This window comes from Plecotus auritus, assembly GCF_963455305.1.
Source record: "Plecotus auritus genome assembly, chromosome: 7".
Lineage (NCBI taxonomy): Eukaryota > Metazoa > Chordata > Mammalia > Chiroptera > Vespertilionidae > Plecotus > Plecotus auritus.
In genome coordinates, this window is record NC_137774.1 from 177,911,175 (window position 1) to 177,924,309 (window position 13,135).

The following is a 13,135-nucleotide window of genomic DNA, read 5'->3' on the forward strand; positions in this document are numbered from 1 at the left end:
GCGGCTTCAGCGGCCGAGCTGCCGACGGCGCCGACTGACCGGGAGGGTTCTGACGGACAGGCGGGCGCACCCCTTCTCCTGGGGCTGGAGTCACGGCGGGCGGTGGATGCTTGGCGGGGGACCCCCGACACCCCGCGTCCTGGCTCCTGGAGAGCGAGTGGCGTCGTCCGCAGGCTGCGCTCGTGGAGAAACACGGACTTTTCCCCGCCTTCCCCTCTCTCTGAACACAGGAGCCCGGGCCCCGGGGCCGACGGAGCCTGAGACGGAAGCCCCCCCGCCCCCCCCCCCCAGGAACAGTGACGTTTGAGGCTTGGCCTGGTTACCAGCAGCAACAGGCCCCCCGAGAAGCAGGTGTTTCTCCTCCAGAACCGGTTCCGTGGGGTTCCAAGAGACGCTGACGGGGGCACAGAGAGCAGTTGAGAAAGTCAAAGGGAATCGTCTAAAAAGACGCCTTTTAAACCCGTTTTCTGGAGACCCCCCGGAACGCGGCGGCTCAGTGCTTAAGGTCCGAGAGTCGTCTGCAAAGGCCCTTCCTCCCTCGTCGCCAGAGGGAGCCGCCCGGGTGCTGCCCACGATGTGGCCCCGCCGCGGCCTCCCTGCGCCCCGGTCCTGTCGGGCTGAGAGTGAACCCCCGTTTCCTGGTCTCCCTGGATCTCGTCCAATGGGCTGCGAAGCCAGGCTTGGCGGGGAGTCGCCCTGGAATTTCCCAAGCCTCTTACTTCGTGTAAAACAGACTGGAATGAAGAAGTCCTGCCCCAGCCCCCCGAGGAGGCCCTGGCCACCCCCCGCCCGAGCTCGAGTTCCAGATCCGGAGACAGCGCCCGTCTGCGCCCCTCGGTCCGGTCGGTCCCGCCTGTGCAGCCGCGGCCGGAGCCTCGGGCGCTGCGAGGCCAGGGCAGGAAATGCCGTGTCCGCGGCTCCGAGGGGCTCCCAGCAGAGGGGGGGACGTGGGGGAAACGGGGGGGGGGGGGGGACAAGGCTGAAACACGGACTGGGGAGCACGTGGCCTGGGCACGACCCCCCTTCGCGGCTCAGAGTCTCCGGGAGGACCTCCGCCCCTTCCCGCCGCCAGTACCCGCCCGGCTCTCCCCGCAGCATCGTCACCCCCCTCAGTGGTCCCATCTGCTCGTGCCACCAGCGGCCACGCCACGCCACGCCTGCCCTGAGCGTGAGCCCGCGAGCGGGTGGCTGCCGTCCCCGCGGGGGGACCGCGGTCCAGGACGGAGCTCGGCTCTGACACGCACTCAGCCCACGGGACGCGTGGGGTTGTGACTCAGGCGACGACGAATAGCGTCGCTTCTTCGGTGAGACTCGCAGGGAGGGTCTGGCCCTCTGTTTACGAGTCCCCAGGATGCTCGATTTGCTAAGGGGGTCCCGACTGCACCCACAAAAAGGAACAAAGGGGTGGGTTGGTTTCCTTTGCCGCAGGGGTGGCAGTAGATAACCTCTGACCCGGGGGGGGGGGGCCCTCCCCGCCCCCGGCCCCGGCCCAGAGCCGCACCCCGCTACCCACCTCACGTCGGGCTCGGCCGTGGCGGCGTGCAGCGGCAGGCGGCCGTTCTTGTCCGGGATGCTGTGCTTGGCGCCGTTGCGGAGCAGACTCACGCAGCCCTCCAGCCAGCCCTGCGCGGAGAGCAGGCTCGTCACCCGCCCCCCGGCTCAGCCCGCCCCCCCCCCCCCTGCCCCGGCTGCTGACCACGTCTCCCTGGGCTGCGGGGTTAGACCCTGGGCTGCGGGGTTAGACCCCGGGCAGAGCTGTCGTCTGGGGTGGACCTCCAGTTTCCCGGGGACCTGTACCCTGTCCGCTGGAGACCGACCCCCAGACCCTCTCCTGCCCCCCACCCCCATTTCTGGGGCCACTCGCTGGTCTTCACACTCTCACACTCGGTCCCTCGGGCGGGTGACGGCGAGGAGGCCGCTCCCGCCTCGCGTTCTATGGGCTTAGCACCTCGTCATGCTTGTCCTCGGTCTGACCTCGACGCCAAGGTCTAATCCCCCAAATTCGCCTTCCGGCCACTCCAGCCCCAGCCCCCAGGCTGTGCTCAGGGAACCCGCTTCCCGTGACCAGGCCTCGGCCCCCTCCTCCGGTTCCTTCCCCGGGACCACGGGACGCACCTCGTCCGTCCCAGGCAGCCCCTCCGAGCCCCGATCCCAGCCGGAGCCCGTGGGGGGACCTGCTGCCTTGATGGGATTTCCTGATGCTGAGTATGGGGGTGTCACCAACACCCTCTAAGGCAGCGGTTCTCAACCTTCCTAACGCCGCGACCCTTTAATACAGCTCCTCATGTTGTGGGGACCCCCAACCATAACATTATTTCCGTGGCTACTTCATAACTGTCATTTTGCTACTGTTATGAATCGTCAGGTAAATATCTGTGTTTTCCGATGGTCTTAGGCGACCCTGCTAGCGGTTCTCAACCTGTGGGTCCTAAGACCGTCGGAAAACACAGATATTCACATGACGATTCATTAATAGCAGCAAAATGACAGTTATGAAGTAGCCACGAGAATAATGTTATGGTTGGGGGTCCCCACAACACGAGGAACCGTATTAAAGGGTCGCGGCGTTAGGAAGGTTGAGAACCACTGCCCTAAGGGTTCCCCGTGGCTGCGCTTTACCCACTAAGGGGCTCCCCATCTCCCTGGGAACCCCCTGCCGTCTCCCCGCGCTGCTCGCTCTGAGCAGGTGTAGCCGCAGGCTCACCCTCCTCTGGCCCGGGGGCTCGGGGACCCGACTCCGCCTGCTGGCAACCACGGCTCCTCACCGCCACCCAGCCCCCCCACCCCCCGTCACTCCCTCCTTCAAGCGGACTCAGGCGTGGAGGGAGCGCCCACACGGGAGAATAATGGGGTTCTTCCCAGCCCCGCCCCCCGCATGTGGAGCTAAGCCTCAACACCCCAAACAAGGCGAGAACCAGGACTGAGACCCCCCAATGCCGGAAGCAGAGAGATCCAAAGGCTGTGCACTACGCGGAGGAGAGAGAGAAGCGTCTGGAACAGCCGTGGGCAAACGACGGCCCGCGGGCCGGATCCGGCTGTTCTATCCGGTTCTCTTGCTCTCCCCTCCACTCCTTTACTTTGAATGTATGTTAGTTCACACAAACACTCCATCCATGCTTTTGTTCCGGCCCTCCGGTCCAGTTTAAGAACCCATGGTGGCCCTCGAGTCACAAAGTTTGCCCACCCCTGGTCTGGAAGAACCTTCCAGCGGAAACTCAGCGACGTCACCGCTGTGACCGCCTGGAGAGCTGACCTCCAAGCCTGCCGTGGCCGGTCCTGAGTCAGAGTCTGCGCAGGCACGGAGTCTGCTTTTAGTGCTAACGTCTGAGCCATCGAGTTCTCTCCTTGGAGGAACCCCGGGTGGCCAGAGGCCCCCAAAGGCGCAGGGCAGATGTCGGAGTGGCCGGAGCGCCCCAGCTTTTGGAAACAGATCTGACCGCAGCGGGGGAGGGCGGAAGGAGGGGGGAGAGGGGTGGCGGGGGAGGGGGAGTGGAAACATTTTATTGTTTTGCAACATTTCCGGGAAAATGCGGTTTTCTCTTTCCTCAGAAAAGAGCTGAGGAAACTCTCGATGGCCCTGACGCCCCGGCCACGGCCAGGAACCCACCGACCCCACAGGCCGTGCCGACCGAGTGCCGGACCCGCCGGTGTCTCCTGCAACCTGGGTGATCGCTTTCTAAAACTTTATTTATATTTTTATTGATGTCAGAGAGGAAGGGAGAGGGATGAGAGAATCATGGATCGGCTGCCTCCTGCACGCACGCCCCCTACGGGGGATCGAGCCCGCACCCCGGGCCGGTGGCCTGTTCTATAGGCCGGTGGCCAGCCGGCAGCCTTAGAACCTCCTCTGGGGCCTGCTCCGTCCCTGGACCCAGCGCTCCCCCTCGGGGCCACACCGACACCCTCCCCGGCAGGCGGCAGGCGCGGGTACTCGGGTGAGCTGGGAGGGGCTGGGAGGCGGCCGTGCCTGTGGGGGATACTGACCCAGGCAGGCGGGCTGCTAGCTGGGCGGGCACACACGTTGCCCGAGGTTTGTCTCCAGGCAGCCCCGTCTGACTCGGGGCCGGGTGCACGCCCGGGCGGCATGGGACACAGCGCCCGACACATTGCAGAATTCTCCCCGGTTCCTGTGTGGGTCCTGAGGACGGGCCTGGTGCTCCTCCCTTCTCCCTCCCCCTCTTCCTGCTCCTCGCTCCCCACGTTCTCCTCCTCCACCTTCCACCCACCTAACCCCCCACAGGCATGAGGGCACCCCCACCCAGGTGTGAAGGGGGGGCGTTCTTAGAAGGAAGGGGTGTCCAGAAAAACCCGGGAAACACGGGTGCAGTGAAGGTGGAGGAGAGTCCTCGTGGCCGCAGTGTCTCCAGCGCGGAGGCTGCAGGGAGCCACAGCGACCTGAGTCTGTGGGACCAACTGCGTGCAGGGTCAGTGTCGGAGGGGACGTGCCAGATGCCTGCATCCGCGAGTACCCTGCGCGGGACCCTCAGCCACCCCTCAGTGCCTGGACCCTCAGCCTCACCAGGTAGGCGGCAGGCACACGGCCTCACCAGGTAGGCGGCAGGCACTCAGCCTCACCAGGTAGGGGCCCAGGACACAGCCTCACCAGCTAGGCGCCCAGCACGCGGCCTCACCAGGTAGGCGGCAGGCACACAGCCTCACCAGCTAGGCGCCCAGCACGCGGCCTCACCAGGTAGGCGGCAGGCACACAGCCTCACCAGGTAGGCGGCAGGCACACAGCCTCACCAGGTAGGCGGCAGGCACACAGCCTCACCAGGTAGGCGGCAGGCACACAGCCTCACCAGGTAGGCGGCCAGGACACGGCCTCACCAGGTAGGCGGTAGGCACACAGCCTCACCAGGTAGGCGGCCAGGACACGGCCTCACCAGGTAGGCGGTAGGCACACAGCCTCACCAGGTAGGCGGCCAGGACACGGCCTCACCAGGTAGGCGGTAGGCACACAGCCTCACCAGGTAGGCGGCCAGGACACGGCCTCACCAGGTAGGCGGTAGGCACACAGCCTCACCAGGTAGGCGGCAGGCACACGGCCTCACCAGGTAGGTGGCAGGCACACAGCCTCACCAGGTGGGGGCCCAGGACTCAGCCTCACCAGGTAGGCGGCAGGCACACAGCCTCACCAGGTAGGCGCCCAGGACTCAGCCTCACCAGGTAGGCGGCCAGGACTCAGCCTCACCAGGTGGGGGCCCAGGACTCAGCCTCACCAGGTAGGCGGCCAGGCACAGGCTGGTGCGGCCCTCGGCGTCCTGGGTGTTGACGTTGGCCCCCATCTTCAGCAGCAGCTTCGCCGTGTCCACCTGCCTCCCGGACACGGCGTGCATCAGGGGTGTGCACCCTGGGAGGAGACAGTCACAGCCCTGGAGCACGGCCGCCGGGCCGGCCCCTGTCCCTTTGCCAACGGAGACTGCCCTCGCCACCCAGCCGTGAGCAGAGACTGCTCAGCACCACGCCCTGCGCTCCCTGCACCCCCCCACCCCGTCCCTTCGTCCCCGCCCCCCACCCCCCCGCCCCCCCGCTGTGCCGGCTGGAGGCTCCGTGTTGCTCCCTGGGCCCCGTGTGGGCTGCGGCAGGCGGGGCGATCCTGACTCGGCGGACAGGGCGTCTGGGAGTGAGGGGTGCTCACCTTCCGTGTCACGGCTCTCCAGGACGGAGGGGTCCTCCCGGATCAGGGCGGTCAGCGCGCGGACGTCGCCGCTGGATGCCGCCTGGTACAGCAGGCTCAGGTCCACTTCCTCCGAGGCGTCACCTGCAGGAACTAAACAGACGCCGTGTGCGCAGAGGGCCCCCGGGGTCGCGGCACCCCGAACGGCGCCCACGCGTGACTCACGGAAACCTCCAACCACGCGCCGCACCGCTTCCGAGGACAGGTGACCAGCGTGGCCGCGGCACTGCGCCGGATTCCGTGTCCCTGAGACGTTACGCCCCCCCCCCGGCCCCCTCCCGGCCTGCAGGAATCCGGGAGGCCAGCCAGGGAGCACCCCGTCTTTATCTGAAATGTCACGTTTCCTGTCAGTGACTCAGCTCGCCCACCGTGGAGGGTGGCCTGTGCCTCCCGCTCTCTGTCCCGATGTCCCCCCCGCCCTTTCTGGTTGCCCTGTCCCCCGAGGGCCCCCTGGCTGCCTGCCCACCGAGCCCTCCCCCAAGGCTGGTCCCTGGAGACCCCGCAGGAGCTGGTGGGCAGGAGAGGGCATCTGCCCGCCTCCCCCAGGAGGCCGCTCGGGCCCAGAGCCACCCCTGCCCTTCTCCGCACGTCCCCCCCCACAGGCCCTGCACGTCCACCAGCTGGTGTTCCGAAAGGGACCCACTGTGTGCGACTCCTCAGCTCCTGGCCCGTGTGACAGCCGTGTGCACACCTGGGCGGGGGGACAACATGGCCCATGTGACAGCCGTGTGCACACCTGGGCGGGGGACGACATGGCCCGTGACCCAGGGCAGCACTGGAAGGGCTGGGGCGCACGTTCCGCTCCTGGGACCCCAGCCAGGCGCCTGCGGGTCTGCTCCCCCCACAGCCCCCACGCTCCCCCGACGCATGGCCACTGCTCAGGAAAAGTGCGTGGCAGGGAAATCGCTATTGAGTTTTCCTACGAACGTGGCCATCATGCCGGGAGGGACGGCAGGACGATGAAGGTTCACTTACAGGAGCCTTTCCTGGGCACCCCCCGATTCAGAGATTCAGAGCCCTCTGCTCCAGGCGGGACGCGGGGAAAGCGCGTTTTGGGGGGCCGCCTAGAACAGCCGGAAGGTGGGGAGGCCTCTGCATTTTCAGGGCGGGGCCAGCCCTTCAGCAGCCCAGATGGCTCCACGGGACAACACTGCCACCCACTGGCGATGAAGAGTCTGTGGCCCTTGACCAGCCCTGACCAGGGAGGCAAGTCTGCTGGGGTGAGCCTGCTGGGGGGAGCCTGCTGGGGGGAGCCTGCTGGGGGGAGCCTGCTGGGGGGAGTCCCTACTGGGGGGAGCCTGCTGGGGGGAGCCTGCTGGGGGGAGCCTGCTGGGGGCCAGCCTGCTGGGGGGAGCCTGCTGGGGGGAGTCTGCTGGGGGGAGCCTGCTGGGGGGAGCCTGCTGGGGGGAGCCTGCTGGGGGGAGTCTGCTGGGGGGAGCCTGCTGGGGGGAATCCCTACTGGGGGGAGTCTGCTGGGGGGAGCCTGCTGGGGGGAGTCCCTACTGGGGGGAGTCTGCTGGGGCGAGCCTGCTGGGGGGGAGTCTGCTGGGGGGAGCCTGCTGGGGGGAGTCTGCTGGGGGGAGTCTGCTGGGGGGAGCCTGCTGGGGGGAGTCTGCTGGGGGGAGCCTGCTGGGGGGAGTCTGCTGGGGGGAGCCTGCTGGGGGGAGTCCCTACTGGGGGGAGCCTGCTGGGGGGAGCCTGCTGGGGGGAGTCCCTACTGGGGGGAGTCTGCTGGGGCGAGCCTGCTGGGGGGAGTCTGCTGGGGGGAGTCTGCTGGGGGGAGCCTGCTGGGGGGAGTCTGCTGGGGGGAGCCTGCTGGGGGGAGCCTGCTGGGGGGAGTCTGCTGGGGGGAGCCTGCTGGGGGGAGCCTGCTGGGGGGAGTCCCTACTGGGGGGAGCCTGCTGGGGGGAGTCTGCTGGGGGGAGCCTGCTGGGGGGAGCCTGCTGGGGGGAGTCTGCTGGGGGGAGTCTGCTGGGGGGAGCCTGCTGGGGGAGTCTGCTGGGGGACTCAGAAACCACAGGGACAGGTGGAAGGTCAGGGGCACGGTTGCTGACATGGGAGCAACACCGGTTTCGTGTGACGTCGCAGGCATCGCACATGGAGGCAACAGAGGAACACTGTGGGAGACCCACCTCCAGGTTGGAATCTGGCCCTGCCACTCCCTGTGCTACCTGGGGCGCGTGGCCTGACCGCTCAGTCCCCGCCTGTCCAATGGGCCAGAGCCGCACGTGCCCCGCGGGCCGTGCTGGGAGCTCAGGGAGTGACCGCGCAGAGGCTTGGGCCCGAGGTCAGCCTCCGTCTCGGGCACACAAGCTGGTTGTTCACCCCGCAGCACGGGCGGGCCTGGCCCAGGGCAGCTCTCACTGCCCCTCCCTGCCGTCACCACGACGTCTTGGCCGGAAGGCCTCCGTCCCCTCCCTGGGGAGGCCCTCAGCCTGCAGCCTGCACAGCGGCGGCCGCCATCGTCCGGGAGCTGAACTTGCTGCCATTTCCCGTTCCTCCTCCACCCCCAGGCCAACGGGTGAGGCCCTAAGAGTGTTCGATCAAGTGCGGCACCCCGGAGGGAGCAGGGGTTTCTAACATCTGAAAGAGGAAAGGGTTACGCTCTGCACGTCCGGCTGAGAGCAGCTTCCAGGCAGCCCGGCCGGGCCTCGGGGGGGGGGGGGGGGGGTCTCCCCACGATGCTGCCCAGGGGAGCGTCTGGCCACAGCGAGGTTCCTCTCAGCAGGGCTGAGGCAACACAGCTCTTCCTGCGGATCTCAGCCCTGCCCACCCTCGCGATTCCTCCCGGGAGGGATAGAGTGCGGGTCCTCGGGTGGAATGCACTTTCACTTTAACCCAGGGGTCCTCAAACTTTTTAAACAGGGGGCCAGTTCACTGTCCCTCAGACCGTTGGAGGGCCGGACTATAGTTTAAAAAGAAAACTATGAACAAATTCCTATGCGCACTGCGGGCCCGGGACGCGTTGATTGCTAAGCAGGACAGGCAGCGGCACCCGGCGGGCCGGATCCATGTCCTCGGCGGGCCGTGGTTTGAGGACACCTGCATCAGACGGATTCTTAAAGGGAGACCTCGACCCGCAAAGCATGGGCTCCTGGGGCAGCCGGCAGGTCCCTGGCTCCGCCTGCAGGTCAGTGGACCCGCCGCCCCCCAGGCCTAGTGGGGTCTCCTTGGTGGGAGAACTGTCTCGGGAAGGCCTCTGGGGACGGGCCGGCAGCAATGTTCCTGCTATCCCCGCTCCCTTCTCTCGTCTCCCCAGCTCCCGGGTCACATGTGACGCCCCCCACCGCTCTCGCGGGCCAGAGCCAGGGCGTTGCCCCCGTCGCCGTCTGGACGGGGACTCTGACGGGCGAGGACCGGATCCCGCAGCCTGAAGCTGGCCGACCTCCAAGGAGCCGGCAGAGCGTCCGACCCGCTTTCTGCGGCCAGGCTGGTCCCGAGGGGTGGGTGCTGGGGTAAAGCCGCGGGCTGGCTGGCTGCTCCGGACCAGAAGGGCCACCGCGCAAGCTGGTGTCCCCATGGCGGCTGCCCGCGTGGAGGCAGGTTCAGACCAAGCCGTCCGGATGCCTCGGCGGGCCACGGGCACACGCAGAGGGCGACCCGAGTCTCGTGCGTGAGAGCCCGGCGTTTCCTCACTCCTGCAGAGCCGCCATACCCCCTGCTGGTGAGCCGAGGCTGCTCGGCTGGGAGGGGCGGGGTGCAGGGACTCCTGTGACCTCCCGTGACCTCCCGTGGCCCGTGTAGCCCTGCCCAGGCCGCGGTCCCTGGACACAGTTCTGGAAACAGATGTGATGGGCAGCGGCCCAGGGTCCGCGCTGAGGCCCATCCCTCTCTGTGCCTTCCGCCCGCGTCGCTCCCGGCCCTGCTACAGCCACTCTGTCCGTCCGTCTGTCTGCCCGCTGTCTCCGCGGGTCCTGGTGTACTCGCTTGGCTCCCCTCCCTCAGTCAGCCAACCCCCCCCGCCCCCCGGCTGGACAAGCTCTTCCTTCTCAAGTTTCCTCTGACGTCGCCTGGACCCCAGGCAGCACCCCCTCGGCTTTCTGTCCGCTCACAGGTGGCCGTGGCCCCCGGCTGGCCGGCCCGGGGGTCCCTAACAACGCTGGGGTGCTGCTGGGGTGTCTGCCACGCAGACCCCACACCGACCGGACGGAGCCCTCAGGGCGGGACCCAGGCGGCAGTGTTTACAGAAATCGTCCCGGTGATTCCGATGGGGACCCCGTGTGAGCATCAACGCTCTGTGACCTCGGTGCCCCTCCCGGTGCGCCGTCTGTCCACCTCTGCCCGGAGAGCAGAGGCCCTGCCGTCCCCACGCCGCAGGGCTGCAGGGCTCACGGGACACCCTCGCCAGCCCACACTCAGCTTCCCGAGGACGTCGCCGTGGCTTGCCCAGGAGCGGCATTTAGCGTGCGCACGGCCTCTGCCGCTTTCAGGGAGGGGGAGGGTCAGAGCGAAGAGGGCTCCTCAGCGCCCCCCGGCCCCTCCCCCTTCCCGGGCTGCGCCCAGTGGCCCTGGCGTTCTGGGAAAAGCACGCACGTGACCCCACCGCCAGCCACAGCCACAGCCACAGCCACAGCCACGCCCTCCCTCCTGGGCAGGCTGGGCTCGGGCAGGAGCAACGCCGAGAGCCGGCGCCATCTGAGCGCGCCCACCGCCGTGGGCACCGTGACAGGTGTGCTCTGACGTCATCTCGGCCTGTCCCAGCACCTGCTGGGTGAGCACCATCCTCCGTGTCTGCTGAGGAGACCAGGCCCAGAGAGGTCAGGCAACCTGCTCAGGTCACACAGCGAGGAAGCCCCCCCTGCCATCGGCTGCCAGGCCACGGCCCCCCCCCTCCCCCGAGAGGAAGCGCCGGGAAATGGGGCCGAGGGGGCCGGGGGGGGGGGGGCGGGGGGGGGGGCTGACGTGCAGGAGAGAATCGGGCGCGGGCGAGGACCTGCTGCGAATCGCTCCCATGAACGGAGCACAAGGATAGACATCACACGTTGACATGTTAACCAGGTTGGGCTGAGCTCGGCGGGAGACACACAGGACCCGACGCGCTGGCCGTGGGGGCCGCTCACCCACCCTGTCCAGACACACACATCCTCGCCGCTCGGGCTGTGCGGCCCAAGTGTCCCTTTCCGCCAGAACGAGGCTGTGGCGCTGCTGCTGCTGCTGCTGGTCAACAGTGAGACACGCCGCACCATCTCGTTCTCCACGGGGTTCACATCCGAGCACATGTATGCACACACGTGCATACATGTAAACACACACATGTGCACACACAAACACATTGTGCACACTGTGCAACACGAGCCAAGACACGGAGAGCAAACTACACACACACACACAACCACGCAGAAGCCTAGATGTAAACCTGCTGCTCGGGCGAACACTGAGGGAGTAACTCGCCCACGACCCCGGGAGGCTGGGGGGCGGGGAGCCGTGGGGCAGGGAGCCGGTTAGAGGAAGTGGCAGCGCAGTTTCTAACGCGGCTTCGCTACCTCGTGCCCACGCTGCGGCCCACACGAGAACACGACGGGGGACGCTAGGACCCTGAGGAATCACCGGTCGCAGACAGTGGTTCAGACGTCAGGTTGTAAGACTCGGTCTAAACCTATTTACTGCGCTAGCGGCACGGGGTTTCCTGCACGGCACAGGCAAGAGGCAGCATGACACGTAGGTACACGGTGCGTGTGCACACACGGCAGGGGCACGGGGCACGCACCTGCACGGCGAGTCCGTGTGACCTCCCGGCAGCCTGTTCCCGGGCAGATCTCCCCCCCGCCCCTGCCCCCGGGGACTGTAAGAACGCTGTGCCCGTGGCTGCAGACAATGACACGCGATGTCCTTACACAACCGCGGCCGAGACACCACCAGCCGCCGCGTAAACCAGGCAGCTGCGTGCTCCTGACGGAGACCGAGAGGCTCCTGGGCCCAGGGGGAGGCGCAGGAAGGACCGTCACAAGGACACAGGCCTGTCCTTTCCTGTCGCTTCCTCCGATACCGTCTTTAAAGACCAGGACAGAAAGCACGGAGGAGAACAAAGACGACCTGAGAAACGGCTGGAAGCCCCATTTCAAAAGGTGTAGGTGGGAGACCACAGGCCCACAGCCCATTTAGAACAGGCCTGTCTTACATGTGAGACCCTCCTCCCACATGCCACACTCACCCTCAGACACGGACACACACATCACAGACACTGACACACAGACACGGAGACACACACAGACATGGACAGACACACAGAGACACACACAGACACACATCACACAGCCATACACAGTCACACACATTACACACAGACACATTTACACACACACACACAGACACACACACATCACACAGCCGTACACATACACAGACACACACAGACACAGACAACACAGAAACACAGACATGGACACACACATCACACAGCCACACACATACACGGACACACACAGACACACACATTATACACACCCACATCACACAGATATACACACAGACACACACATTACACACAGACACACACATCACACAGCCACACACATACACGGACACACACACATTACACACACACACAGATACACACACCCACATCACACCGATATACACACAGACACACACACTCTCACATGCTCTCACACAGACACACTCACACTCAGACACACACAGAGGCACGGAGACACACACGTACAGACCCCCCCCCCCACACACACACACACACCCTCCCCCCACCCAGCTGCCGCCCTGGGCTGGCGCTGGGAGACCGCAGGCGCTCACCTCGCTGCGGCTCGAGCCCGGCCGGGGCGCTGAACTCCATGCTTGCCGGCTGCATCCTCTCCGAATGGCAGGCGCCCCAGGTCCCCGAGAGGAGGGGCGGCGTCTCCCAGCCGCAGTCCACACAGCGTGGGCCCGCGTCACGCCGAGCCCTCGGCCGAGGAGCCAGCGCGCTGGAGCCGCAGCTGCTGTGCGGGCGGCGATGGCCACGGGGAACGCCCTCCCGTGACACCTGCCGGGAGCAGATGCTCCCTCGTCGGCTGCACGTGCTCCACCCCCGCCCCCAGCAGGTCCCCAAGCCGCTCGGGCCCCACACACCAGTGTCGGGGGGAGGGGGGGGCCCTGCCTGGGGTCTGGGCTGGAGGCACGGGACTCCACAGCCGGCCTGTCGCTCTGAACCCCAGACGCTCACCGGGCAGGGACTCGGGCAGACGGAGCATGTGCGGGGCGGGCGGCGGGTGGGCAGCGGGTGGGCAGCCCTCCCGGTGCAGGACAGCTGCGCTGCTCACGTGGACACCCGGCCCCGGGACGGATGCTGCGCAGGAGGCGCTGCCCAGGGCCCACCCCAGCCCCTCGGCTCCTGCTCACAGGGCGGGAGGGGGCGTGGCCCGGAAGGTTCCAGGCTCAGGAGCCCACAGTCACACCGTTGGCACAGCCTGAGGTCAGGGCACCGTGCGCGCCGCCCTCGCAGGGGCAGCTGGGGGAAGGCAGTGC

The 13,135-nt window shown here is 67.0% G+C and overlaps 1 protein-coding gene across 5 annotated transcripts in view; it reads right to left on the reverse strand.

Moving 5' to 3' along the window:
* The window catches only part of ANKRD55 (ankyrin repeat domain 55), a 46,018-nt gene extending 33,215 nt beyond the window's left edge, over positions 1–12,803 (reverse strand). For 4 of the 5 annotated variants that reach the window (XM_080679316.1, XM_080679319.1, XM_080679317.1 and 1 more), the window contains exons 1-4: positions 12,425–12,803; positions 5,639–5,770; positions 5,220–5,350; positions 1,514–1,623 (exon numbers count right to left, since the gene is read on the reverse strand). In XM_080679316.1, the coding sequence (XP_080535442.1) occupies positions 1,514–1,623; positions 5,220–5,350; positions 5,639–5,770; positions 12,425–12,479 (428 nt within the window). In that variant the 5' untranslated portion in view covers positions 12,480–12,803. The remainder of the gene's footprint in view (positions 1–1,513; positions 1,624–5,219; positions 5,351–5,638; positions 5,771–12,424) is intronic. The other variant, XM_080679318.1, reaches the window with a different exon arrangement.
* Positions 12,804–13,135: the final 332 nt, after the last annotated feature.